Source organism: Anomalospiza imberbis, chromosome 1 (assembly GCF_031753505.1).
Source record: "Anomalospiza imberbis isolate Cuckoo-Finch-1a 21T00152 chromosome 1, ASM3175350v1, whole genome shotgun sequence".
NCBI classification, from domain to species: Eukaryota; Metazoa; Chordata; class Aves; order Passeriformes; family Viduidae; genus Anomalospiza; species Anomalospiza imberbis.
Genome location: NC_089681.1, coordinates 100,230,559 through 100,258,099, shown reverse-complemented (window position 1 = coordinate 100,258,099; position 27,541 = coordinate 100,230,559). Strand labels below are relative to the sequence as shown.

General features: G+C 42.9%; 1 protein-coding gene across 10 annotated transcripts in view; it reads left to right on the top strand.

Moving 5' to 3' along the window:
• The window catches only part of COA1 (cytochrome c oxidase assembly factor 1), a 55,183-nt gene extending 29,134 nt beyond the window's left edge, over window positions 1-26,049 (top strand). For 5 of the 10 annotated variants that reach the window (XM_068202296.1, XM_068202338.1, XM_068202322.1 and 2 more), the window contains 4 exons: window positions 15,449-15,551; window positions 18,330-18,481; window positions 20,380-20,456; window positions 22,925-26,049. In XM_068202296.1, coding sequence (XP_068058397.1) covers window positions 15,458-15,551; window positions 18,330-18,481; window positions 20,380-20,456; window positions 22,925-23,021 — 420 coding nt within the window. In that variant the 5' untranslated portion in view covers window positions 15,449-15,457 and the 3' untranslated portion in view covers window positions 23,022-26,049. Of the gene's footprint in view, window positions 1-9,138; window positions 9,199-15,024; window positions 15,310-15,448; window positions 15,552-18,329; window positions 18,529-20,379; window positions 20,457-22,924 lie in introns of those variants that run through there. The other 5 variants (XM_068202328.1, XR_011003163.1, XM_068202282.1 and 2 more) reach the window with 5 other exon arrangements.
• The last annotated feature ends 1,492 nt before the right edge of the window (window positions 26,050-27,541 follow it).

Below are 27,541 nucleotides of genomic sequence, written 5' to 3'. Positions count from 1 at the left end.
GTCATTTGCTGAGCTCAACTGTGGTAAGTGTATTTCTCTCTCTCTCAGAATTTTTCATAGAAGTGTACAGAGAGAAAGAAAGAGAAAACAATTTCTATTTCAGCTCCTTGTTTTTCCTATGTGGAATGTGTTTGGAGAATTGTTTACCTGGGGAGATTGCTTGATTGGATTCTGGTGAGGATTGTTTGAGCCTGATGGCCAATCAGGTCCACCTGTGTCTGGACTCTGGTGAACAGGGTCACGAGCTGTTAGTTAGTCAGATATGGTAGTTAGAAAAGTAGGTATGTAGTTTTAGTATCTTCCTTTATATAGTATATTAATATATTATAGCACAGTTATAATGAAGAAATCATTCAACCTTCTGAACTAGAGTTAGACATCATCATTTCTTCCCATTGGGTTCGCCTGCATTCTGCAATACTCAACAGAAATGTTTCCCCCAGCTAAGACTTGATGGCAGCAGTGATGGGGTAGGAGAAGCAGAGCAGCTGGCTGAAAACTCTTATGCCACACTTGCATATGAAGCCCTTTTCCATTCCCACATAACCCACACACATACTCTTGTTTCCCTATAAAAGTCCATTTGGGGCTTTAAAAGCTCATGTCAGGTATGTAGTTATTTAAAATGTTTATTCTTTTGACATTTAAGCACAGTTGCTAAAAGTGTGAGAATAGTTGCTGTTCCTGTTTGAATTTCTTCACCTCTCGACTCCTCAACCAGATGACATTATAAGCTTACATTGTATGGCAGGGAGCACATTAAACATCAGGTCTGAGAGAAATGGGAAACAGCACCGTGGGACTGCAGTTTGGGTGCTGCAAACAGCCCAAATCTCCATATTAAAAATCAAACACTTTTTTGGTTTAAAGTGTGAACCATCCCTCAAAAAGCTACATGAGATCTATTTTCTGGGTGATGGAATGTATGCCTACCTAGTTTGCTTCCTATGAGGTTATTAACACTTGCTGCATCTGTAACTGCTGGTTATTGAAGAAAATACTTAACTCCCTCCCAGAACCCTGGGACTAATGGAAACATTGCCATTAACATTTAATGAGAAAGTTGTTGCTTTCACCAATAAACTGGCTTAGACTCTTAGTCCCCTAAAGCACAAATGGCATATACTGCATCATAGTTAACAAGCAGATTCTGGAAAATGACTGGCTGATTTCTTCTTACTTTCCCCACCAGTACTGGAAATTATGTATGCTAACCAGTATTAATCTCTCAGCAAAGTAGCCAGACCTTGTAGGGCCAGTTCTTTCTTCCAGTAAAATCTCTGCATCATAAACCAACCCAGACAAAACATGCCCAGGGGAAAATCCCATGCTTATAGGAACTTCCAAGACTTTTCAACTATTTGCACCCCTAGCTGCTTGTCCTGGGTGGAGGAGAATGGCCTGTTAGAAAGGAATGGACAATGGAAAAGAACAAATAAGACACTTGAGGGTGTGTCTAATGGATCCAGATATCCAGGACAGCAAAGGAAATATTGCCCCTTATCTGTGCCACACTTGGGTAGAGGAGCCAGACTGGTAAATTTTAGGTCTGTCAGCCAATTCTGCCATTTTGGAGATGGGACTGGGTTTACACTGAAGAGGCATCACATGAGGAGAGTAACATTTTGGATATTGTGGGTCCTCATTACTAAATTTAAAAAGGTCAGAGAAAGCTACCACAAACAGTTTCACAATGCATTTACCAGGAGAACAGTAAGAGCAGTGAATAGTGCATTTTGTTGCAAATACTTCATTTAACAAAGATTAAATATTAATCTGAACACTGTCACTTTGAGATACATTCCTAATCTGACTTTGCCCCTGCTTATAGTGGTATAAATAAAGAATTATTCTACTGAAGTCAGCAAAGTCATTACCTGGTTTTAAACTCAAAAGAGAGAAAATCTTCCTTTTTACTTCTATAGCAAATCCCATTCAATTCAGTATGAATACAAGAGTATATTTAAGAACAGAGACAACTGAAAAATCCATGTCCTAAATTCAGTAAAGGGTTATGGAGCTGAATTTCCATCTGAGCACTTTTGAACATTGAAACATCAAATCTCATTTTCCTGTGGTGTAATATAGTTTATTTTCCTTTTTGTAAACAGAAGCCACATGAAACATATGGTTATCTTCTGAGCAAAAATATCAAGGACCATAGTTTACACATACTAAAAAACCAACAACCCACAAACTCCTGTTTTAAAGCTAAATGCAGGTTTTTAGTCTATCAGCACTTTTATTCCATGCTAGTTTTTGCATAGTGGAAAATATGCACTCTTAGGAGAATAACAATATGATAAGTTGTTAAAAACCAAATTATCTAGGAAGGTAATTTTTCCCATTATGGAAGTGGCTTGTCATATATTAGTGAAATGAATTAGTCACTTAGCACACCTTTCACAACCTCTAAAAATTAGATTATGGCCTATATGTTCCCATGAGTAACAGGAGCAGTTCTCCTCTTTGTATATACAGTAGTATCACTCCACACTTTCTGATTATGTTTTATTCACATGGAAGCATAAATCAGTCATAAATCAGTCCAAAGCCTAAAACTAACCAAACCAGTTCATATTTCTCACATGAGCTATTCTATTTGCATGCCTTTCCAGATTAAACATTTCTTGTTGTGATATAAAAAGATTCCAGGTACATGGTATTCAATGGAAAAAGGTGACAGCATGACATTTAGAAGGTGTATGCATGAGGAAAAAAAGGAAAGTGGGAAAACAACAGGAAGAGAAAGGAACATTTGCTTATGACCATTTCAGTAGAGGAAAGTAAACTGAACAATACCTACCCAATTTATTCCCTGATTTATCCCTCTGCTTTCTGGAACTATTCAGAGTAGAGGAGGTGCAAGCATGAGCTCATGAGTGTATGTCAATACGTGAAGAAGATGGAGCCAGGTTCTGTCCAGCAATGCCCAGGGATGGGCCAGAGGTGATGGGCACATGCTGAAACACAGGGGATGCAGTCTGAACATCAGGAAATGGTTTTTCACTGGGAGGTTGACAAGGAGCTGGCACAGGTAGCCCAGAGAGGTTGTGGAGTGTCCATCCTTGGAGATTCTCAAAAGCTGTCTGGACATCATCCTAGACAACCACTTGTAGGCAACCACGTTTGAGCAGGGATACTGGACAAAGTGACATCCAGAGATCCCTTCTGACCTCAGTCCTGCTGTGATACTGTGATGCTGCTTTGGTCTCTGCCAGGGAAAAAGGAAGGCAGTTCATTTTCTCGGTTGGCTCCCTTCAGTCAGGAGCAGCAAATTTCAGAAATGCAAAGGGCGCTCCAGCAGCCAGGAGACCTGGAAGAGACCCCAGTAAGCACGTAGAATTTGGAGTGGGAAGGAGTGGAATGCATGTAGGGTCAGGATAGGCAATATTACATCTGGCAAATTAATGGAAACAAAGCAGGAGAGCAAGAATTGCGTATTGCTTCCACTTCAGACACTCTGAGAAACATTCCCATCCTTTTTGTTTCAGAGAGGGAACTGTTATGTAACTAATAAGTATACATCAAGTGTCACCTGATGACTGCCGCTTTGTGCCAGGGGCTTTGGGAGCACAGGAGGAATGCTGAGAACTGCTGTGAAAGGGCTTGCTATGTACAAAAGCAAAGCAGAGAAATCTGGATGCCTGAATTTTATGGCATTTAATTTCAGTGCAGACAACTGAGACCTTGGTAGTTTCTGGGACTATAATCATGTTCTCCAGACTGATTTACCATATCATTCTCCTGCACAGGATGAAGTTAAGCACATCAAGGGGTGCTTAAGTCCAGGAGCTATGTAGTGCCAGTTTCTGGTTCTGCAAAACTTAGCTCTGGCCCTAGCAAGAATCCCAGACTTTGGGGCTGCACTGTGTTCACACTGTTCACTCAGTAAAAAGGGTCACACACCTCCTCCATCTCCTGTGACTAGCTTGTCTTCTTGAATGCCAGTTCTCCTACATGTTAAAAAATATCCAAACTGGACTTAATGCAGGGTAGGGCAGTTGAAAAAGTTGGAGGGCAAGTTCAGTGCCAGGTTAAACACTGGATCCTTTTCTTGGATTAACGCCTTCCTGGTACAGCTTCCCATGAGACTGGCAAGACAAGAGAGCTATTTCTTTTTCTTCCTTAAGTGAACATTGCAAAAGGACAGCACCGAGGAGGCTGAAACTTTCAAAACCATGAACTTTGTAATGCTGAATTCAAGCAAAAATGCAGTACTTTCAGATAATACCTGGCACATTAAGGTAACCTGACAAGCAAGATACAGAGGTGCAAAATGCAGCTTTAATGTGGAAGTAGCAAGTTTCTGTCTGAAAATACAGCTTATTGCCAAGTTAAAATTGCCAAAAATGCCAAAGAAGACATTTTTTCGTACTACTAACAGTAGACAACACTGTTATCAAACAGGGTGGTGCTGTTGGAAATGGAGGAGGAGCTCTTTTTACATCTTTCTCTAAACTATTTCTGCTTCTAATGAATACAAGTGCCTGCTGAAAAGCTCTGTGCTAAAGTACTTGGGTTTCTTTAACAGGGAGCTCAGAGGAGCACTGCTAGGGTTAACATACTGTTTTTCCCAGGCATATACAAGTGTATTGCAGAAGGCACTATGCAAATAGTGTTCATAGAGTTTATAATTTCCTGTTGGAACAGCGAAGAAAAGAAGGTCATTGATTTAAACCAGAGAATACAAATTATTTCCTGCCCACAAAGCTGCCAAATGCTTGGAGTTATTGATTTTGTTTTCCTCCCTGCTGCTAACCAAACACTTCTGGTCCTGTCATGGGCATCATCAGCTTATTGACTAAGTAAACATAACCCATTAAGCTGAACATTTAAAAAATAATAGGAAATTATGGTGGCTTTATTTAAAAAAAAAAAAAACCAAAAACAACAAAACAGGAGAAGAGAGGAGAAACAGTTCCTGAAGTTCATTGACTTTTATGTAGATTCAAGTTTCTGCAATATAGGTTTGCCTCCAAATGAGAGAGGAAGGAATAAATTAAAAGAAGACTCAGGGGAAAAAAACCCAAAAGTCTTTTCCTAAAGAAGCCAAGAAGAGGAGGATGCAGGGAAGCAGGTACTTAATATTTGAAGACTTCAAGTAAAATAAAAAATTACTGCAAAATTGAGATTGAAAGGATAAAACCATATGTCAGCAGCATGGTGAAGGCATGATTTTATTTATTTATTAACTTACTAGCAGCAGGAGGTCTGTGCTATTGTCTGAATTTCCTTTTTTTCTCAGTCAGAGCTGAGCACAGCTGATGCCTGGCCTTGGAACCTGTCAGTTTGAAGATAACATGTACAGTATTAATAAATGTAGAACAATACTTGCTGTCAAGTTGGTTACAAGGCAGTGGTTCACTGAAGGGGGCCTGACAATGTCAAAAAGCATTAGACCAGAGCCAGCAAATGTTTTATACTCTACAGCTGAACCCAAAAGATGAATTGATGCCCTGAATCTGACTTTAGGGCATCTGTCTGCTCTGGATAGTGTGTATTTGTCTGAAGAAGCAGGGAACAAGTTGCTTTTCCCTCCTCTTCCAGCCATCTGCCTACACGAGTGAAGCATGGACCAAGACACAAGAGAATAAATCCCAGTGTGCTGTAGATGGACAGGGATACCTTACATACAAAATAGTCTTTAAAAGTAGGAGAATACACTCAGGAGAGGTGTTTACAGGCAGCTCTGAACAGCAGGGAGACAGCTACTAGGCTGAGATACTGCAGAGAGGGCTGGCTTTCTCCTGGGACTGGCTATTGCAGGCAGCTTCCCTGGCCAAGAGCCTTGCAGACCTTTGGTGTGAGAGTCAGCAGTGAGAGAAGAGCCAGTGGGAAGAGATACCAGGAGGGGAGTAAACAAGCAGATTACAAAGTGATGATAAATGAGGGTATTGGTCTTCTACAGTGGCTTAAAGGAAGGTGTGACTGTTTCTTCCACCCCCTCACCTTCATGCCTGTTGACTAAATACTATTAAGGCAGGTAGTCACGGATTATTAATGACCTGTTAACAGCTTCTTTAATTTTCTAATAAGTGCCAACTGCAGCTGCTATAATTATTCTGCTAGTCCTACAACATGCCCTATGCCAGACAGCAAAATATTTTATTTTTTTTTGTCTGGAACACACTGTCATGCTCTTAATGTATGTACTGCACATGGGCAATTGCATGCCTAAGTAAAATTACATCTTAGGCCGTCAGAGCACTTAGCAGCCATTAAATATCGGTATCTTCTAGCAAAGTAGGAACCAGGAAGTGTTTAGTCCCTTATTTTTGCATGTGTGAATTGAGACACCCAAATTTTATAGTTTTAGCCACAGTGATACAGTGAGTCAGTCCCTGAGCTGCTTGTGAAACCTGGGAGCTATGTCTTCTGTTTTGTTTGTGCTGGTATTGTACAAACTGCAAAAGTCATGGGTAGGTTGGAGGTAGCACTAAGAAGGGGCTTTTTCTATGTAAGCAGGGGTCCCTAGGAGTAATACTGTACAAAAGTGGTATCCATCATTCTTTCTAATTCCCACCACCACAGAGCTGAGTAGCATGTGATAGGAAAACAAAACATAAACATACAGAAATGGATCACAGCCCACCTATGTGTCTCCATTTGCCACATTTGTCAAATTGGTAATCCAGTGTTTAATCAACATACCCCACAACAAATATTTGAAGATTACCGTTTTCTGAGAAATAGTGTATGTTGTTAGCAGCCCTGTTTGAAAGCCACTAGTGAGAATGTGCCTTGAAAATGCTATAAAGCAGATGCTGAATTTTCAAATATCATTTTAAAGGCAATGATCCTGTAAAGGTGTCATCTACTGAGCACACAGAAAGCACAGAACATTTTGAAAAATCTCACCCATCAACAGTACATAAAGGTGTGGTCTGTGCTTTTGTCAAGCTCTTGGACAGTCGCACCTCCTTGCTGGACAAAGCCCTGTGCTATAGCTCCATTAAGGAAAGCTTGTCCCCATATCTCTAAAGGTAAGTTTGCTGTAGGAAACAGCCCTGGAGTTCTGCCAAATCTGTCTAGTCTGGCATGTTTTAGCCTAAGAGAGGGAATGGGCAGGGAACAGGAAACAGCCCAGGTCTCTGGGAATCAAGTGCTTGACTTGGTACTGGCTTCCTGTGAAGTTGTTCTGTGTTTTTCTGCCATAGCTCTGCAAAATGAAAAAAAAAAAAATCCCTTCCTTCCCTAACAGGAGTAATGAAGGACTGAAGATTCAGTGAATCACATTCAAAGTATTAAACAGAGAAACATTTATTCCTTAAAATCTTTCTCACACATGTTCTGAGGACAAAAATATGGATTGCAGTCAGCTGTTCTCTGAAATTCCTCTTGTCCTGACTCATATTTGGAAGGGAATCTGATTCATGTCCAACTATCTTGTGAGCATCCAGTATAACTTTTCCTTTTTCCAAGGGTGGATGAATAAATCAGTAGCTACTCCCCAGATGAAGTTAAAGGTCTGACTCCAGATGCTTCATGTGCAGTGTGGCAGGTTCCATCACTTCCTTTGCCCTTTTGCACTCTTCATCTTGCACAGCTCTGTGTACAAATTAATACCTGTCTGAACAGAAACCCTCAAGTACTATGGGAACTTCTTTTCTTTCTTTTATTTTTTATGGTTCCCATCATAATTATTTTTTCCCTTTTTTGTCTGTCTGATAATAGAATGTTTCTAGGTCAGAATCCCAGTTGGTCTTGTGCTGGTTTTCGTCCCCAATGCTTATTAAAGAGTCACGAGTCTTTGAGGTTAGCTTTTCCCCAGATCCTAATTTGTGTTAATAGATTTAGCTGATACTGAACCAGTTCTGCTCATATGGGCAAGGACCAACTTCTGGAATCAATCCAGGTGTCCAAGATGTTCGAAAGTAATTAATTTTCTTTAAAGCCTTGGGCTGTAGGTGTGGATCTGACACTTTTTAAAGGGACTTGACTTTTAGAAGGGTAGAGTCCTTCTTTTCTGAAGGAGGGGCCGTGCTGTGAGGGTATAAAAAATGGAACTTGAAATAAACTTACCCCATCTGAGAGGAATTGGGGTAGCATTTTTTTTCTGCTTTGGTTTTCAGTAGGAAGTAAGAATAGGAGCGGGATGTTTGTTAAGTGCCAAAAGTATGTACTGCTGTAATACTATATAATAAAAAGGATTAGATCAGCAAGGTGTTTGGGCACAGGACTGCAGACCTTCCCAACTCCACCAATATTTTTAAAATCTTTGTTAATCAGGGTCTTGCTGACCACAGCAGAGCAGACCACACCACATCTTTTACCCCCTCATTTCCAGAGGCAAACAAGGGAGCAAGCATCGTATGATATACACTATATTCCTGCTTTAAACATTTTTCCCCTGTGACAGCCTCCCCTGACATTCACTACCTTTAGGTCACTGTCTACTACATGCCTGTTTAATGTGGGCATATGGATGATATTGTGGAAGTCAGAAAGACTACAGACAAGCATAAGAATTATCACAACTGGAGTTGGTAAACTTCCAGGTTTTATACATAGCCACGTGGAGTTCCTAGCCCAATGGCATCTGCAGTACTTGTGTGGAGTTCTGAGACCATTTTCTTTTCCTTTTACAAGGCAAAATGTAATCTGTTAGCCAAGAAAGTTATCACGGATTCCTGGTGGTTTTTGATTCTTCCACACATCTCAGGATTTAGTAAATTGACTTACAGCTAGACTGGATATTGGTTTTGGCTTTGAGATTTTTGTCAATGTCTTCAGCATAATGAGTGTATTGGACATAGATAAAATGCCCACAAACTGCTAAGAAAGATAAGTAATTACCACTGTATAGAAAGAATTACAAACTCTTTCCATGAGAAATGATTTTTTACTCTTCCCTGGTCCCTTACCTTGCAGGTTCAGTGAACTTATTCTAGGCAATTATATATGGGAAACACACATCAAGCTGAAAACCTCACTGGCTTGACAGTCTCTTTCTGCTAAGCACAGAGTGTTATTCCCTCTCATCATGACAGCACAATACAGTCAAATGACTCTATTTGCTATTTCTTTATATGATTCTTTTGTTTTAACACGCCCGTTTGTAAGCTGGCCTGTGTTGCAGGCTGTGCAGAGGCACAGGCACAGCATAAAGCAATTCTTTTGAACCTTGGATTGCAGCACTCATGACCTCACTCCCAGCAGCAAGGAAGTCAAAAAGCTGTCCCACAGCTTTCTCAGGTAAACCACTCACTGTTAAACCTGTAAACACCACTGATATTTTCTTCTTGCACCTTGGATGCAATTTTTTCATTTACCCTGCTTATGAATTGTTACTCTTAAATCCTTTGCAATTCACCTCTAAAATGCAAAAGATGAACATTCACACCTTCTTCCCCCACTCCATGGTGTCAAATTGCAGAAACATACAATTAGGGATGTTAATGACAGATTATTACGCATTAACCTATAATGCCATCCAGCAATAGCAGCAAAAATGGGTCACACTGTAGGCATAATTATCCTGGTTCTCTAATAATACACCCTGGTTGTGCTTTTTTTCTGCAATATATCCCTTGTATTTCAGTACAAAGTACGGGCAGCTCTAGTTGTGTTGGAGAGTGATCTGGTGCAAGCTGTTGAACTGCTGGCACATGGGCCTGGCCTACAAAAAGACTGAACAAACTAGGCTGTAGGATCTTTCCAACGTAGAGAAAACCAATAAAGGATTTTGGCACCTGCCTTTGTTACCCACAGTTAGGAGGACAGGCTCTATTCACAGAGGGATAAACTGAGGGACAGCAGGAGACAGTAGGATTCCTTGGACAATAGGAATGATGGCCCCACTGCTTCTGTCTGCTCAGCACCAGGGTGGTGATGCAATATTCTTCAGGGAAGAGGGCACATAGAGGGGTGAAGGTGGTCGGGCAGGAGGCAGAGAAATGCAGTGCAGGTGAGCCCACCAGATGAGACAGCTTAAGAGCACCAAGGGAAGTTGTCTGTGACAGCAGAACAGAAATTATATTCTGTAAATAGAATAGAAACATGAAAATAACAGTGCCCAAGAGAGGAGAAAAATGAAATGAAACTTAAGATATCTGAAGGCATCATGCAAGTTTTGTGCTGACTGAGAAGGCCAACTGCTTTGTAGCGTGTGCTGCAGGAGAAGTGATACAAGAGTGAGGTAACTGATTAGAGTCCTTAATCACTTTATTGGCTACTTTCTCTTGCCTTGTTAATTAGTTAGTAGCAAAGGCAGAAAATAAACTTAGCAGTCTTTCTTGGCTTTCTTGCCAGTAGTCTTTCTTATATGTAGAGTGGGCCCCTTAAAGCATTCTGACCAGGGCCAGCTACACAAATCTAGGAACTGATCCACAAGGAGATCCTGGAAGTGACTATTTCAAAGGTGTCTAAAAAGATCTTTTACCTGCCTAAATGTTAGAATATGTGTTTTCAGTGCATCTGAAAAACAACTGAGGGCGAAAAGAAGAAAAATAGTATTAATCCTACTTCTGGTTTGACTGTGAATTAAGCAAACTTTACTACAAGTTTCTGAAGTCTTGTTGAAGGCACTCTGTACATGCAAAGTCATTGATGTTTCTGAACATGCTGGCAGGGTCAAAAATTTGTGCTGTTACCTCTCATAAATGACGTAAATAATATGTTGAGGATATTTCCATGAAAAAAAGGAGAAAATACTATGCTGAGATCCTGTCAGAACATTTCTGCTGTACTGTCCTGTTTTTGGCGAGAGTACTGATAATGAAGGGATGCTGTAGACAGTGAGTGTCAAAAAGATGCATCTAAAGTGTTGTCCTAGCATGTTATTAGTATAGAAATTGGCTTGCACCCAGATGCCTGCCTTATGGATCTTAGAAGATCAATGGATGGGCAAGAAAGCAAGAATGTGAAATACAAGTGTGTGCTCATGTGTGGTTTGCCTGACATTGCCCTCATCTCCTGTGACTTCCTGGGTGGTTTGCTGAAAAGCTGTGCCCAAGGCCAATTAAAACCCCACCAGCCCAGGGAGAGTTCCATTGCAGAAGGGTCAGCAGCAATTCCAGCTTTGAATTTAGATGCTCAGGTCTGGGTTCAGGTCTATTGATAAATTTGAATTTAATTTAATAGTAGTCTTTTGCTGCACCTATTTAGTGTTTCATTCCAGCACCTCAGGACTGCAGTGGTTCAAAGTGGTTTAAAGGCTCCCAGTTACTTGTGTTGGCACTATATTTTCCTGGCCAGGTGGGTAGGCAGTGGCCCAGATGGAGATAGGCAGCAGTGATCACACCGAGTTTGCATTGGTCAAGTTGCTTCTCTCTTGTGTCAGAGCAGTATTATTATTTGCTGTTTGGTCTGTAGTAGAACCCAGAGGCTGGAAATGCTGGTGGAGTTTTGTAGCACCAGGAGGAGGAGAAGGACAAGGAGAAGGAGGAGGAAATGCCTTCCCCATAGAACCTACAGCCCCAGTTCCCTTGCTCAATTCCAGGGAAAATAAAATTTATGTTTATGGTTGATGAATATGCCCTTCTTCTCCAATACCTGCCTTTGGTGGAGGTGCCCAACACCAACCTCTGCCACCTAAATTTCAGAGACCAAACAGAAAATCCAAATTTGCCAAAATAAGGGGGACTCTCTTAAGCCAGCCTATTTTTAGAAGATACTCTGTGGAGAAAACAAAGTCTAATTCAAAACAGCCTCTACTGTTGCAGTAACCTACCATTTCACATGTGACCTTGGGAGTTTGTTAAATCTTGTTAACAGCCTGTGTCCCACTTAGCTTCAAAGTCAAGCCTTCTCCTTCATATCCTGCTCTTTTCAAGGCACAAAGTGAACATCACCATTATTAGGGTGTTCTGCTCTTTAACAGTTATGTTTTGAGAACACTACTTCAAACTATTTAAGGTCTCTTCATGGTAACTGTGGGCTCAGTGTTTTTGTGCGTGCTAATCTCCACTTAATCTTTTTTACTACTGCAAATACCATGGAGGAATAGATGCCTTTGCAGAGCAGCATAGCTTGGAAATTGTGCTTTTTTCATTATGAGCTGTGGAAAAGTCTGTTTTTCCACCAACTGACTTGCATAATCTTTTAGAGATATAACAGGTTCTCAGGGGAGACCACCACAGATAGCAGCATGGACTTCCTCCTTAGGAGGCCAATTGCATGTTGTATCTATAAAATTCTCTCAAATACTTAGAGTTGATCCCTTTGTGGCAAATGAAGTGGAGGGGGTTTGGTCCTTCCCTGTGAGAGCCTCTACAGTTTGCAAGCTACATGTCATGTTTGCAAAGGCTCTGGACAAGAGGCTCACCTCTGGATGTGACTCTGCTTCCCTTCCTTAGTGAGCCACTCCCGTGGCACTTCAGCAGAGCAGCCAACGGAGCAGCAAATGCAGTTGGCCGTAGGACAGAAATCCAACTGACAAGTCCTTGCAGACAACAGATCCTTAATACATTTTGGTCTTTTGCAAGCTGTCACCATTCAGAAGTCGTTGGCAGCCAAAGGATGCTCAAGGCTGCAATATTCAAGCATCCATTCCACAAGGGACCAGGATGGCAGGGAAGAGAAGCAGCAGCCCCTCTGTGGGGGATGCTCTGGGCTCCAAAGACAGTTTTGTCCTTGGTTTTGGAAGCTGGCAAGGAATTGTGGGATCGGTGAGAGGGTTTGCAGTCTTGAGAAGCTTGTTAAAATGTGTAGCTCGGAACTTTTTCCCACAGTGTGCTGTCATAGGACTGGCTTGGGAAAACAGCTGAGAAACAAGTGGGACCAGAGCATCAAGAGCTAGACAGGGATGGGGTGGTCTAGCCCATGGACTTTCAACTGTGACTGAAAATGAGCAACGGAAACCTTAGTGCACAATTTGGGTGCACCTCAGCTCTCTACATCTCTGCTGCAGCAGGACCAGCAACAGAAGACACCTTAGGAGCAGCCAGGCCTGCTGCATGGGGCAGCAGTGCTTAATGGGATCACCACTGCTCAGCTGCCAAGCTCCCTTGCCAGATGGCACCGTCTCTGCACTGCAGCACTGGAGCGGAGGTGGTGATGGGAGTGTGTGTGAGCATGTGACTGATCAGCAATAAGCTTTTCTTACTTCCCATCCATCTCCCTTGTCTGGGTGTGAGCAGACTGTGGGACCTAACAAACCTCAAACCCACTGACAGCAAGTTTGCAGAGCCTCTAATTTCCGCTGTTTACCAGGCAGGTCCCCCGAGCCTCAGTCAAAACCTCACTGGTGCAAGAGCTCACTGTCTTCCCACCCTTACTCAGCAAACTGCCAGCAGCACCCCCCACCCCCAGACATTTGCATTCAATTATCTTGAATTTAATCACAGAAAGCAAATTTTGCCTGGACACAACTTTGAAAGGGACAAAAACAAATGCCTCAGGTCACAAACTGTTATATCTGATCCTCCCTCCAGATTTACCATGGGATCTTTTTTCTCCACCCTTGTTATGTGGTGTTGGTGTCAGAGTCTCCTCCTGGTCAGATGAATCTTATAAGAAACTTGGTTATTAATCAGATTTTGCGGGGATTTAAGGAAAGTTGCATACACAAGCAGGCGAGCAGGAAGTTCTCACTGTCCTTGTGAAATGACTACCACTGTTTCTCTGTAAAACCACACTTGCACATTTCCTCTGCTGTAACTTTTTATGCCATTCAAGTTCCCTAGGCGAAGCGAGAAGAAAAAACTCATCATACAAACAGATCGTGAGTGAGAGAAATGATAGCTGACGATACTAATGACACAGTTTAGGCATTTTGGGGCATAAAATAGGCATAAAATAACATCCACATGCCTCTCTGGGTTGCTATCACTAGTAGCCATCCACAAATCTGAAATTATTTAAATAGCAAACTTAAATACTAAGGGTTCTTAAAAATCAAGGAAACTAGTTAATAAGGAAAGCATTCAGCCTAGGAGTAGCACGCGTTTCAAATGAGTGCTAATGCCAGCCGGGCAGGAGATGAAATTTATATCTGAATTGCATTCATAGTTTTGTCGAACCATAGAATATGCTGAGTTAAAAGGGACTCACAATGATCATGGAGTCCAATTTGTCTCCCTACACAGAACACCCCAAAAATCACACCAGGTGCCCAAGAGCATTGTCCATACTCTTCTTGAACTCAGGCTTGGTGCTGTGACCATTTCCCTGGGGAGTCTTGAGTTTCCCTCAGTTTAGAGCATGCAAGTGTCAGCATGAGGACATGTCAGCAGAGTGGTGAGCAGAGGGAGGCTGCCCATGTCACCCCGACCTGGCCACCATGGGAAGAAGTTCTGACATTTGTCTCTCCACCCTTGCTGAACTGTGGTTGTCAGCTGAACAATACCTGACTAACACATATCTGAGGGATGCTAGAGGTGGTTTTCACAACAGGGCTCAAACAGTCTTGCCCAGTTCATATTTCTGGTTACATTTTGGTTTGGGCCTTGATTTATTAATCAGCTCTCATTGAGCATAGCATTTAAGCTATTTTATAAGTGTTATTTTATAAGTGTTGTGTGACTAGTATTGGGATATGAAGCCTTTGGGATTAGAAGTCCCATACAGCTCCCCCAGTTATTCATATGCCTGTGTGCCCATTGAAAAAGAAAAGCTTTTTGCTATTTTTTAAAAACTGCTTTGAAGACCATTTCTCCCTCCCATTCCAACTCCAAGAGAATCAAGAGCAGAAGCCAATACTCAGATGCTTGTTCAAGTCCTATCCTGCCACAGCCTGAAGCAAAGTGCTACGCCCCCACTAACAACTCAGCTTGACTCCTACTAACCTGCTCTGGGCAGGAGCATTAGCTCAGTTTTTCAGTCCCCCTCTTAACCAAACTATGGAAGTGTTTCTTATTCTGCTGGGTCATGCATTCAAATGTCAAAATTGTGACTCATTAAAAGGGTACGTTTGGGCGGGGGGAGGGGGCTACAGCAAGGAAGAAAAACAGCTTGGAAGAGGCTTCCTGTTTATCCGCAGCTTGGGAAAAAAAAAAAAATGACACAACAGAATTCACACACCCTGGCTCCATTATCTTTGCTGGCACAGTGCTGGCTTGGCTCTGTCCCTTACTACTCAAGGCCAAATCCATCCCTGCCGCGAGCGTGTTTACTTTAGAGGAGTTTACTCGAGAAAGAAATCCAGTGCCCGGAGCCTGAATGCTCGCAGTGTGCGAGCAAACACACGGGCACCGGGAGCCCCCGCCACAATGCCACGGCACCGGCCCCTGGCCGCACCAGGGAGGTCATTTTCTTCTCGGCAATTAGCGAAGTGGTGGCATCACTAAAAGAAGTTGAATAAACACATTCAAACCAGCTGGGTTCCCAGTTTGCTCTGTTCTCACCACTCTTCCTCCTGGGCGCATGGTGGGGCTCAAGCAAGCTCGGTGCCTGTGCACTGCGCTTTCATTCAGGTCTGGTTGGAAAGAGCTTTTAGGAAAGAGGAGGAGGGGGGAAGTAACCCTTTGGCTTTCTTCTTTTACAACAACTGTCTTCTCCTTTTCAGGGAGGAAAAATGCCAGCTTCTTTGAGAAAACTGCAGCAAATGGCTGTTTTCATGGGACTGTTCAGCGGTGGGGGATGCATCGTGATGTATAATCTTATGCAAAGTAAGTCTTGGTGTTGTTAGCAACCTTATTTCTCCTCTGCCCCTTTCACTGCCTTTTGTGTAGTGGGGAAAATAGCAGCAGGCGAGTTGTGAAAAGCAGATGAAATTAAGGGAGGAGCTTCTGGGTTCTGCCTCTGTGGGCTCCACTTTTTTCATCCTTAAGGGTTTTACTCTCCCAAGAGCTGCTGTGTGCATTTCCAGAGGCGCCTATTGCATAGGGAGCAGGCTGTTGTGGTCAGAAGACAGACTGGTTTTTGGGGCTTTCCTGAGGGTGATGGTGAAGTGGAAGCTTCTTAACTGAGATTTTGTAACTGGGCAGTAAAAGAGGACCATCTGTGAGAAGGTGTTAAAGTCTAGCAGTTTTATCTGTAAATCTCTGTGTGGTGCTGGACCTTAAATACAACACACCTGTGAAGTGCTAAGAAAATAATGAGTTCCTCCTGAATGAAGTACAGATAAGAGCAGTCAGCACTGAGAAGACCAGAACAAGAGCTAGAGTGGTGATGTTGCTCTTTATATCTGGTAGTTTATTTCTAGTTGCTATGTGTCTTTGGCCAAGAATCCACATTATTAGTCCAAATTATAGATGTTTATTTTTTCTAAAACTGCTTTTAGGTAGTTAGCATCAGAGCAGAAATAAGCTTGGCCTCTCTCTCAGGGGGTGCCATAGGCCTCTTGGCCCTTTGCCTCTCCCTTGTTGGTGCTATCACATGGTATTGCTTTTCACCTTCTCTGATACCAGAGGATGCTGCCAGAAAAAAGTGTAGCCAAGCCTGTTTCTCAAGCCCTCAGATAAGCTCTGAAACCTCCCCTTCATTTTACACATATTAATAACAAATCAGACAGGCCTAGAAAGCAGGCTTTAATTTTAGGCAGCTCATGCCCCCAGGCTCTGGAGTGTATGACAGAAATATGATCCTTACACTTTAAAATATTGAATCTGGCTTTAACAAGGACATTAGCATTTTTTAATTTTCAGCTTCAGCACTGTTAGTCACCCCCTGTGCTACACAGCAAGCCTGAGGGCTAGTTCCCCACATGCCTTGGCTGTGCAGTCAAGTGGCACATTGCAATGGCTACTTCTGGCCCTCTTGTAATTTCAGTGGCCACTGAGCAGCTGCCTGATAACTCAGCCAGGCTGCTGAAAGGACATTTTCTGCAGCCAAGTGTGTCCTTCTCTATTCTCTAAACAGACACAGGAGCCACACTTAGAGCCTTCCTCCCTTGGCTCATGCCTGGGGCTATCCCAGTGCCTTCTGCTCAGTGCACAGAACTGGCCTTTACATGGACTAGTGAGGAGCGAGTGGCCTCCATAGTGGTGGGAGCAGTGGGAGAGGATTCTTTCCCTTCCCTTCCTTCAGGCTGACAGGAAGTTTGCATGCATATGGTCTCTGTGCAAGTTTGTACAAATACTCAGGTAATCCTATTTCTACTTACTCTCATCACCTCCACACCCTTCTCATGGAAGCAGTCTGCTCAGCCAACTCCAGCATGCTTTCAGCTCCCCTACCAAAAGATGTGGGGACAAACGGATTAGTTGGGTATTTAATGTCTAATGCATGAGATGCTAACAAGGAACAGCTGAGAAGGAACACCAGGAAATTAGAATCCATTTCTCCTCCAGCCTTCAGGATGAACACAGCATACTTTTCACATGGTCTGAGTGGCTGTTTGCCATGATTTATAGGTATTAAAGGGCGGGCATGCTGCAACCCCTTTGGTTGGAGCTCCTTAGGATGTGCCGGGGGACACAGGAGGACCAACACAGGTAACAGCCTAGCAAAGCTGTTTCTATGCCAACTGGATGCTGCCTTCTCACAGGGGATGCCTCTAATTAGGGAGAGGGGGCAGCATCCTTCTGCCTCATGCTCCAGGATTAATACTGACAGGCAAGAGACCAAGAAACAAACCTTACAACTTGTTTTAAACCCTTTGAAAGATGAAGGCAAAGTTGCCAGAGTAGGATTTAACAACTACAAACTCTTAGCTTAACTCTGCCCTTCTTGATGTCAAAAGGGTGAAGTTAAGCTGATCTAGAAACCCCCAGCAAGGCAGCCTTAAAACTGTTAATAAGCAAAGCTCTTTCTCCATAAGGAGGGCCAGGAAGTCTCCAGCTCCTTAGCTGTGGCCTGTCCACTGGTGACCACGGTACAGTGTTTCACAGAGCAACAACTGTCCTCCATGTGCCAACACTGCAGCATCCATCTACGGTGCTGTTGTGGCTGCTTGACCAGTAACTCGAATGGTGCTTCTGAGTGCCTCCCTTCTAAGGCATCCGTCAGCAGAGTTGTAACTTCATGGCTGCCACTTGGAAAGCTGTATCAAGACCACAGCTGGAGTTCCACAGCAGCAGCTGTTTCCCTCTCAATGTCTGCAAGATATTTTCTATTCTTAAAGTATTTTATGTACCTCAAATAGAAAAAAACCCAAATATTTTTATCAGAACATTTCAGATATTCATACTTACACCTTTTTTCCCTTCCTTTTAGATAACCTACAAATGCATGAAAAGCGGGGAGACATAGCCGTAAGCTGAGCTGTAGATCAGAATGGAACAGGCTATGTTCAGAGCTCTCTTCATTTAATGAGCTGAATAACATTTTCTTCTCTGATGTAAGGGTGTGTTTCCTTCTTTAGCCAAATTTCTCCTAATTAATAGTTTTGGACTGTATTTCAGGGAGGGTGTGGTAGTCTGGAGAAAATGCCTTTTTCTTTTTTTTAAGCTTATGTTTTGATTTTAAGTGAACAGTCTCCTCACTAATCTGTTTCTCTCACCTAGAAAGTTTTGCCAGGACCCAGTATTACCAGCAAGCTTTGGAGCAACTGAACAGCAATCCTGATGCCCTGGAAGCCCTGGGTGCCCCCCCTCTTAAGGTTCACAACATCCACCTGACAGATGGGAGCAATCGTGTGGACACAGAAAGAGCGCGGGTAACGCTGGGTGGGCGGTGTCACAGGGTGGCTTCCCAAGACGTCAGGTGAAAAGAGATCAGCCAGGGGATTTTCAGCAGGTCATGAGTCACCTGGGGGCACTGGAAGGAAGCAGGATGGAATACCAGTTGATCTGGAAGAGGAATGGATTTCCAGAGCATAAATCTACTAGCCTAGAAACAGCAAGAGTAGTATCTCCATGTTGTGCAGTATGGGCCCGTCACTCAATGCTGAGGAGCCTCTCAAGACAATCAGTTCCCCTCTCTCACTGTAAGCCACAAAATCATTTTCAGAGATGTATCAGATTCAGCTTTAAAATAGCACCTACCTTCCTTTACCCCCAGATATGTCCCATGCTAGTTTTTAGGGCTTTATTCAGAGCAGTTTTACAGCCTCTTAAAGGCTATGCTGTGGTACAGCATAAATGGTGTGGTTTTTAAGAGCACCTGTAAGTTTGTGTCATTGAGAACAGCTGTCCAGCCTGAGACTGAGCATGACGGTTACTCAGTGACTGGAGAATGCTGTGCAGGCTGCTGAAGTATTGCACAAGGCTGCCTTTGTGCAATACTTCAGGCCCAGGCAAACTTTGCAAACACAAGTCCACTTCCACTTGGCATTGATGCCTCAAGAGTACTTTCTATCAGTGTTTTTACCCCTTAATCCAGGACTGGCTGCCCTTCCCTTGTTTTGCTAGTAACACCAAGTGCCCCTAGCAACTTCTCCAGGTCCTTCACTAGGGTAACTCATCACACTGGAATAATTTTATTTTTACTTGTGAGTAGTTATGAATGCCAGGGACCAAGCAAGGGCATTAAGAAATTAGTCATTGGTCAATGAAGGAATGTGGCTATCGGGGTAAGATAAAAAAAAATCCCAACTTTTAACCAGCTCACGTAAAATTACTTTCCATTTCACTTCAGCCAGGCTGCACTTACATGATACCCTGGACCAAAACATTTCCCGTGTTTTATAGATTCCACCAGGAAACATATCTAAGGGAAAAAAGTTGTGCAAAACCCCACACAATCTCATATATTGACTGAAAAGAAGATAACCTTTCCCACGGGTGTTTTCCTATGTCACTGTTTAAGAATGCTGGTCGCTTGTGTGACTCAGGGTGAAGTCAAACCCCGCCTTCTACCGACCTCACCCAAGACACAAATCACCAACTTTCTTCTCTACTTTTTCGTGCTCTTAATTAATCATGTTCTCATTAAAAAAACTGGTTAATCATCATTATACCACAGGTCGATTTACTGACTTCACAACATTCCCAGCTCCTGGGTCTGTTGGCGAACACCTGGCATTTTCTCTGTGATTGCATCACCACCAGCAAATGCTACACCTGAAACACTTATTTTATTCAGACATTAGACCCAGTGCAATTGGCCATGGTTGTTGCTGCAGCTCCAGCTTTGTTTGTTAAACAGATAAATAATAAAATTTGTGACACCGAAAAAAAAGAATCACAGAACATCTCATTGCCTCAGTGTGCGTTAAGGGACTGATATGCAGAGGATCTCAACCTATAGGTTAGTAATGGTTATGGGAAGCTCTGACAGTTCAGGTCACCTCTGGATGACCATACATTCTGGTAAGGAAAGGTGTTTGCTCATAAATATTTCAGGGAGCCAGTGGTTTTTCCCGGGGGTTGCAGCTGTAACACAGCACATTCTTTCGCAGAGAGAGATTAATTCATGGCAGAGCAGACATGGCTACACACTTGTGTAGCCACACACGTGTTAGCTGTTAGAATAGATCAATCCAATTCTGAAATACAGTAAAAAAAAAATTATAGTGTTAAAAATTAAAAAGGTGTGAGCTCTTTGACTAGAAGGAGTAAATGTCTGTTTCATAATAAGCTTTGCTGAATCTTTAATGTGCTTTTACGTTTGCAGATAAAGTTACCGGTCTCTGGAACAAAATCAGCGGGCTACCTCTACATTAACTCAGAGATGGACCACTCCCGTCAGTGGTGCGTACTGGGGGGGTAACAGGAGAAATGGGAAAGTGGTAGGAGAAAAGAGTAGAGCGGGATATTTGCTTTAGTCATCTGTGGTGCTGAGGTCATGCACACAAATCAAGCAGAAACTCCTGTCTGAAGGTCTTGTCAAAGTTTATTATTTTCATTAGGACAAAAATATAAGTTAGTTGAGAAATATTTTGAATCCATCTCTCTGAATGTGAATAGAAGAGGAACATGAGCTATTCCTGTGTGTTAAGTGTGTTCTGCAAACTGTAGCTCAGTACATATCCAAATACTGTGAGCCAAGGTAAAGTGTGGTCCCCTCCCACATCCCCACAGAGGTGCAGAGGCTGTTGAGCAGCAGTCCTGACTCTGGTATGGTATTACGAATTGCAGTAAGGGAATCACACATTATATCGCAGCTGTGCAAGGCGAGCTAAAAACACAGGATTTGTTTTTCTAAGCTATCCAAGAAGTGTGGTCCTAGTGGTTAAAAAAAGTGCTATAGCAGATGCATTATAGTAGAAGGGTACTCTGATACCATATAATATAGAAGTGACTTTACATTTTCATAGTACTGAAGCCTGAAAACCTCCTTTGTCAACAGTAAACTGGTTTCTGGAACTGAGCAAAGAATTACTACATGAACTCAAAAGTTTTACTAGATGCAAACCTCTTGTTAGGTACTTCTGTTAGCTCTGTTTAGAAACCGAAAGCTACAAAACTTACTCAGCTGCCACCAGCCATATGGTGAGGTTTTCTATTCATAATTAGATGAGCATAACTTACTGGATTTCTCTTCTGAGTAAGTATGGGAAGGAAGAGAAAGGCACTAGGCTGGGACTTGAGAAACTCAGTACTGGACCTGGCCTCCTCCCTAATAAACAGGGATAACCACAAGGATCCCCAGCCCCATTTCTTGCACACCTCATCCCTGGTGCCTGAGCTCTGATCTCCTCACTCCTCCTTAGCCCCTCCTCACTGACAATTCCCGGTTATTCCTCGTTCACAGTTACTGTGAAGATAACTGAAGATTGTGAAATGTTAAACTACAGCAGTGCATACACATCTCTTGAAGTTTTGTTTTAAAGTGAGCTCTTTTTACATTTCTGCAAATCTAAGGGAAAAAAAGGCATATGATTGTAAAAGGATTTGTGGCAGATAAATCTGTCAGACTCCACCAAATCCACACACGTGCCGAGTCCTGTGCCCAGCTTCACATGGGGCTGAGACAGGACTTGGTGCCCTTGCATCCTACTGAGGAACTAACAGTAAAATGGCTGGGAGTAAGGAGCAGATAAGCAGGCCATCCTGATGGGATGCTGCAGAGTTCATGTGTGCTTTTCCAGGGCAGCTCTCACACTGATACAGACAGAGCTAAATTATACCAGAGTTGAGTGCTCTGTGCAAGAGTAGCTGAGGCACCAGAGCCACTGAAATACATCTGACTCTGAGTGTGCAGACTGTCTGTAGTGTTTTATTTCTTTTATAAAAGAGAAGAAAACTGAAAAAAAAATTTTTGGAGTCTGTGAGCTCGTTTGGTTCAGGAGGAAGTGGCATTCACCTAGTGGCAGGCAGTACAGGGTTGGGGAGGGTGCCCAGAGGCAAGGACAGCCAAGGCACTGCAAAATTACTCTTGCCTGCCCTGAAGTGACCAAGAGAAGGGCTGAGCCCCCAGGCCACACTGTGGGGAACGAGCAGGTCACCCCCAAGTCCAGTTGCTTGGCCTGGGCTGGGGGTGAGAACAGAGGGCTTCTGAACAGAACCCTACTGCAGACCCATTGCACAGAGGTGCAGCAGCCTAATTACCTAATTGTATGTACTCAGCACTGACTCCAGCAAAAGCAGAGCTGGGCCAGTGCCAGGAGCTTTTGAAAATATCCTATTTTAGTACATCAAAATAATAGTCCTTTCCAGCTGGAAAAGCAGCATGAGCAGTTTCTCAGAAGTGGGTTTGGAGCAGAGCTTAGAGGAAGGAACAGGCTCCCCCTCAGTCTCCAACAAATGCAGTTTTCCTTCTTAGAGTAACCACTGTCGTACCCTGTCAGGTTTTCAGCAGTCACATTGAGCGATCACACAGTGTTCAAACTCTTCCAAGCCAGAATAATTCCTTAGCAACACTGTCTGGCTCCAGGGCTGGAGAGGAGTGGAGGAAGGAATGCACCCGCAGGATGGAGAGGAAAAAGGCACCAGGTCAGGAAAGGAATGTCCTAAGAAGAGCTGGCAGGTTTTTATTTGAATTGCAACAAATAGGAACATGCATACCAGATCTTTAAATCTGGGCTATGCCACAATAATAGGGAGACAAGCTTTCACGAGCTGGCACTCACAAACCAAGTTTTAAAACACTTGAGAGAATTTTTAAAAGCACTGAATATGTGGAATTATTTGTTCCTCTGAGCCAGCTGTTTCTATACTGACTTGACCATGTTAAAAGTGATTGCTACAAGTTAAAAATCTTCTTTGGTATTTGTCAGCTGGTGCCTTCAGGATGTCACCTTGAAACTGCGGGATGGTCAGAATATTCCCGTTTACCACTCTCCAGTGGAAAGCATTGGTGTGCAAGAAGGCTAAAAATCAGGGACAGCTGCATCTCCTCCTCCCATTGAGCCAAAGGGCCATTAATCGATTGCATCCTGCTGTGTCTGTGAATGTACACAGTTGTCACAAGTGACAGTTTCACTTAAGCTGGTGTTCTCAAGACGATTTTCTCTCTTAAGATTTACCTCATTATTGTTGTAATGGTAATTTATTCCTTTTGCTGGTTTATTCACGTGTATAACAGAAGCCTAAAATAAATATCTTGCAAAAGAGTTGCTGTTGCAGAGAAGTCATGTGTTATGCCCTGCATGTGCTGGCATTATGAATTTGAAATAAAAAAACTACCAGGAAACTGAGCTTTGTTTTACAGTGGCAGACCAAAGTCAGGACAAGTCAGTTTCTCAAAGCTTTGAGAAGCCTTGCTGCCTCAGTTTTCCCCCATTTCTCAACAAGGTCTTGCCTAAATCAGGAAGGATGAAGCAGCAAAAGTGAAGCTCAGCAGCAGCACCCTCGACTCCACTTATCAGGTAGATTTCAACCTTCACAGTTATCATTACAAAGCTCATGAGATAGCTGAGGCCACTCATCTTAACTTAGGAATTCCAGGAAGAGACTCGCTGCTCACACTGAAGGTTACTCAGAAGAAGCCACTGCTTCACATCAGCACCGCCTGATGAGTTCTGGGGAGGATATTAAGGGAGAAAAACACTCAGGAGGGCGCAGAACAGATGAAGGCACTGCCATGGTTTCCTCTGACTATGACAAGAGATTTTGACTGTGCCATCAGGTAGAGAATTTCCCGTCACCAAGCAAGTTGAGGAATAAGCAAACCACCCCAAACCCAAACAATTTCCAGTCCCATCCCAAAGTGCCCATGCGAACAATTGCAAAACCTAAGACACAGTCTGAGGGACAAAAAAAAATACAAGTAACTGTCCTGTCGGTAATAGGAAGTAACATGGGATCCCTTAAGAACATCCAGAAAAAAGAGCGTTTTGAATTCATTGTAATAGAGATGCTTAATCTCTAGATTAAAATTCTCTAGATTAAAATTCTCTTCCAAATTTGAGTCTAAGAAATCCACCAAGGACAAAGGCACTGCAAAACTTTTCAAGAGCCATGAGTATTAGATAGAGAAGGGAGAACTAGAGCAAAGAATTTTTAGAGAACAGTGAGCATTTCCTTGTTCAACAATGACCCAGCAAACTGGGCAAGGTAGCTTTTGAACAAATCTGAAAAGCAAATGCCTAATTAGAAAGGAGATGCTAAAGAGCCACAGCAAAGGCATCTTGGAGAAACAATTTTAGAATGAAACAATACACTTGTGCTTTAGTTTGAATTTCACAAAGAGCTGTCAGGATGAACAGCACTTGTGAGACCTGATCCAACCCACATGAAAGCCCAGCACACGAGGGAGAGGATTAGAATTAATCAAAAAAGACAGCATTGCATTGCCCAGCTTTAAGATTGAAATTGCTGTTTACTGGTTTCACAAAACGAAATACAAGCCAAATCAAATTTCATATGATATGAAAACATTAGCCTTGCACTACCACTAGGAAGAACGAGACTTCAGGGATATGGAGATCTGCTGGCCACCTGGTGCCTTGATTGACTCTAGCTTTTGGTCACTGAAGAAGTTTGGTGGGAAATCAAACAGCTGACAATAAAAAGCCAAGACAACCACTTCCCATCCATCAATTACCACTTCCTTGGCTGCAACTTTGATTTATTGCTAATCTGCAAAAATACCATGGCTGTGGAGAGGAACCCCAGCCTGTTCAGTTCCTCCCTGTGTCTGCACTGGGAGCATCTGGCAAACATTGCCATTCATCTGCCTTTTGTCACCTCTGTGTGCTTAGTAAACCTGGGACCTGCCTTGGCTGCAAAGTCCTCAAGTGTGCAGGAAATCTGGCCACAGTCACACCAGTTACAGCACACCACTTGCTCACCATCTCCCTGTCCTTGAGCTGGCACACACAACATCCCCATGCTGTCTTCACAAGCTGCTGCACCACACCACCACTGCCTGGCCTGGCTCCAACCTGGGATTTTCCAGGCCTGGAGGACTTATCCCCACACAAACCTTACAAGTAACACTGGAGATCTTATTACCTTGCTTGGGCAAGCAGAGCTTGCAAAGAGGCTCCATCTCTCATTTTCTCTCCTGAGCACCCCTTTGACTTTGAGGGCTCTCAGTCACCTCACCAACTCATTGGTTCCCCAGAGCTGTGAGAATGGGCCATATCATTATATCATACCAATGGTTCTCTTAATCAAATCTTAAACCCAGAGAAGGAGTAAAGCAATAGGTGCAGCTGGAAGCCAGCAAATCAGTGGAAGGGGAGGAGTAAAATCACAATTAATTCCCTGCTTTTGTTTTACTACCTAATAGCCAGAAAACACAGAATTTCTTGCTTCATGACCTTGAAGAACCTCAGAAGTCACTTCCTCTCCATGTTTGAGCTCTTTTAAGATGCACATATTCAAAAGGAGAAAAAAGCATCAGGCTGGTGTGTTCAGTGCCAAGCAGCTTTGGCCATATGGCTCCCATTAAATACATCACAGCCCAAGGGGGCTGCTTTCACAGAGGACACAGGTGCAGCAGGAGCAGCCAAGGGAGCTGGAACATGCCAGGAAAACGGGGAGAGCAAAGGTCTCAGAACCACCATCAGGTGCTGAAAGCCCAAATAACTTCAAAAGGGCACCTGGGCACCCCTCTTGCAGTCTTTTCTTCTGAGGAACACTGGAGCAAGATTAGCTTCTCTTTAGTTTCAACATGTCACTGAAACACTGGTTTCTTTTGGTTTTGCTACTTTTTTTTTTTTTTTTGAGAAAATCTTTATCTTTTAGAAAAAAAAACCCTGAATCCCACAAAACACTTAAGGTTGGGAGAAACCTTGGGAGATCATCTAGTCCAAGAGCTTCACTCCCACCAGAGTCAGCTGGAACACATTGCCTGAAAGCATGTCCAGTCAGGTTTTAAAGATCACCAAGGGTGGAGACTCCACAACCTCTGGATAAGCTGTACCAGTGTTCAACCATTCTCACAGTAAAGAAAGCTTTTTCTTATGTTTCAACAGAATTTTGAGTGCTTGAGTACAAGAAACAGTGCTCACTGTCTCTTGTCCTGATACTAGATACTGCCAAAACAAATCTGTCTCCATTCTCTTTACTCTGCCCCCACACTGATCCCTCCCCAAGCCTTATACAATTCCAGGTCTCTCAGCTTCATTAACAGGTGCTACAGTCCTTTAAATCATGTTGAGGATGTTAAAATACTTATTTTTAATTGGCTTGAAAATTTGTGCAGTTCTTTTTCCAGTTTTTGGTGTGGTTAAAACAAACATCATCTTCATGACCTTTGCTGGATTGCCCCGTTTGTTTCTTATTCTCTAGTTTCATTTTAATAGTTTCTGCCAGACAGTAATCACCCTCGAGGAAACTACCTAGGTGGTAAACTGTTCAGGGAAAGAATTTAATTTACAGCTGAGGAACAGCAGATACTGCTCAGCACTGTTACAACACTTGCACCTATTTGAGTTGGAGCTGATGGGCACACAGGGGCTGTGTTTTGAAAAACAAAAAAGCTAGATGTTTTGAAAGCACTGCCTTCAGAAAGGCTAAGTGGCTGACATGTTCCCTTTGGAGTGTGTTTCTCCGAGGGGTGATAGAATTTTGTCCAAGTTATGGGCCACACAGTTCACTTCCTGGTTTGGGCAGATGTCGTGCATCGCACAGGGAACACAAGTTATTTGGATTCATCTCCCATTTAGAAATGAGGATACATCCAGTTCTTTCCTGCCGTGTGCTGCATCTTTCCTGCTTGTCAAAGATATAATTTCCCTGAGTTTTCCACAAAATTTACTACCAAGTTTCCTGCAGTAGGCCCTGGCAGTCCTGTAATATCAGCAACAATGGAGACCTGCCTGCTCTTGGTATTACTATGGAAGATATGTCACACCTGGCCAAACATCTGTGGTTCATCTTAAGTAGCACTAATTCTATAAAAATACTAGACTAATGTCATTTCTTGACCAATCTAAGGCAGTTTCTATTAATTTGCTTTCCTAGAAGATTTAGGAGCAAAGGACCTTAATTCAATAACTTCTGAGAAACAATCACTGTCTCTCTTTGCCTGGTAAGGCCCACAACCTTCCATCCAGCAGCCAGACCAGCTGGATCTTACAAGGTGCTACTGGAAAGTGGAAGTGATATCTTGGCAGCTCAGGAGACTTCTCTCTGAGGATCAGTTAATAAACACCTGTGTAATTCAGTCTGTATGCTGGCATTGCAAATTAATTGATGAGATGGGGTAGAATGATTTCAACACATCACCAACTTAGCTGTGATTCTACTTCTACAAGCAAGCAAAGACTCAATGTAATTAAGTTCTGTGTTTACAGGAAAATATAATCTCTTCAAGTAGTTCCCTTTCCTAATTTTGCAGTAATGACTCTGGTCCTATATACTCTGCTTCACTTTGACAAATCCTATCATTTTCTTAATTAGGAGAGATTTTTATCACATCCAACTGTACTTCCTATTTTTCC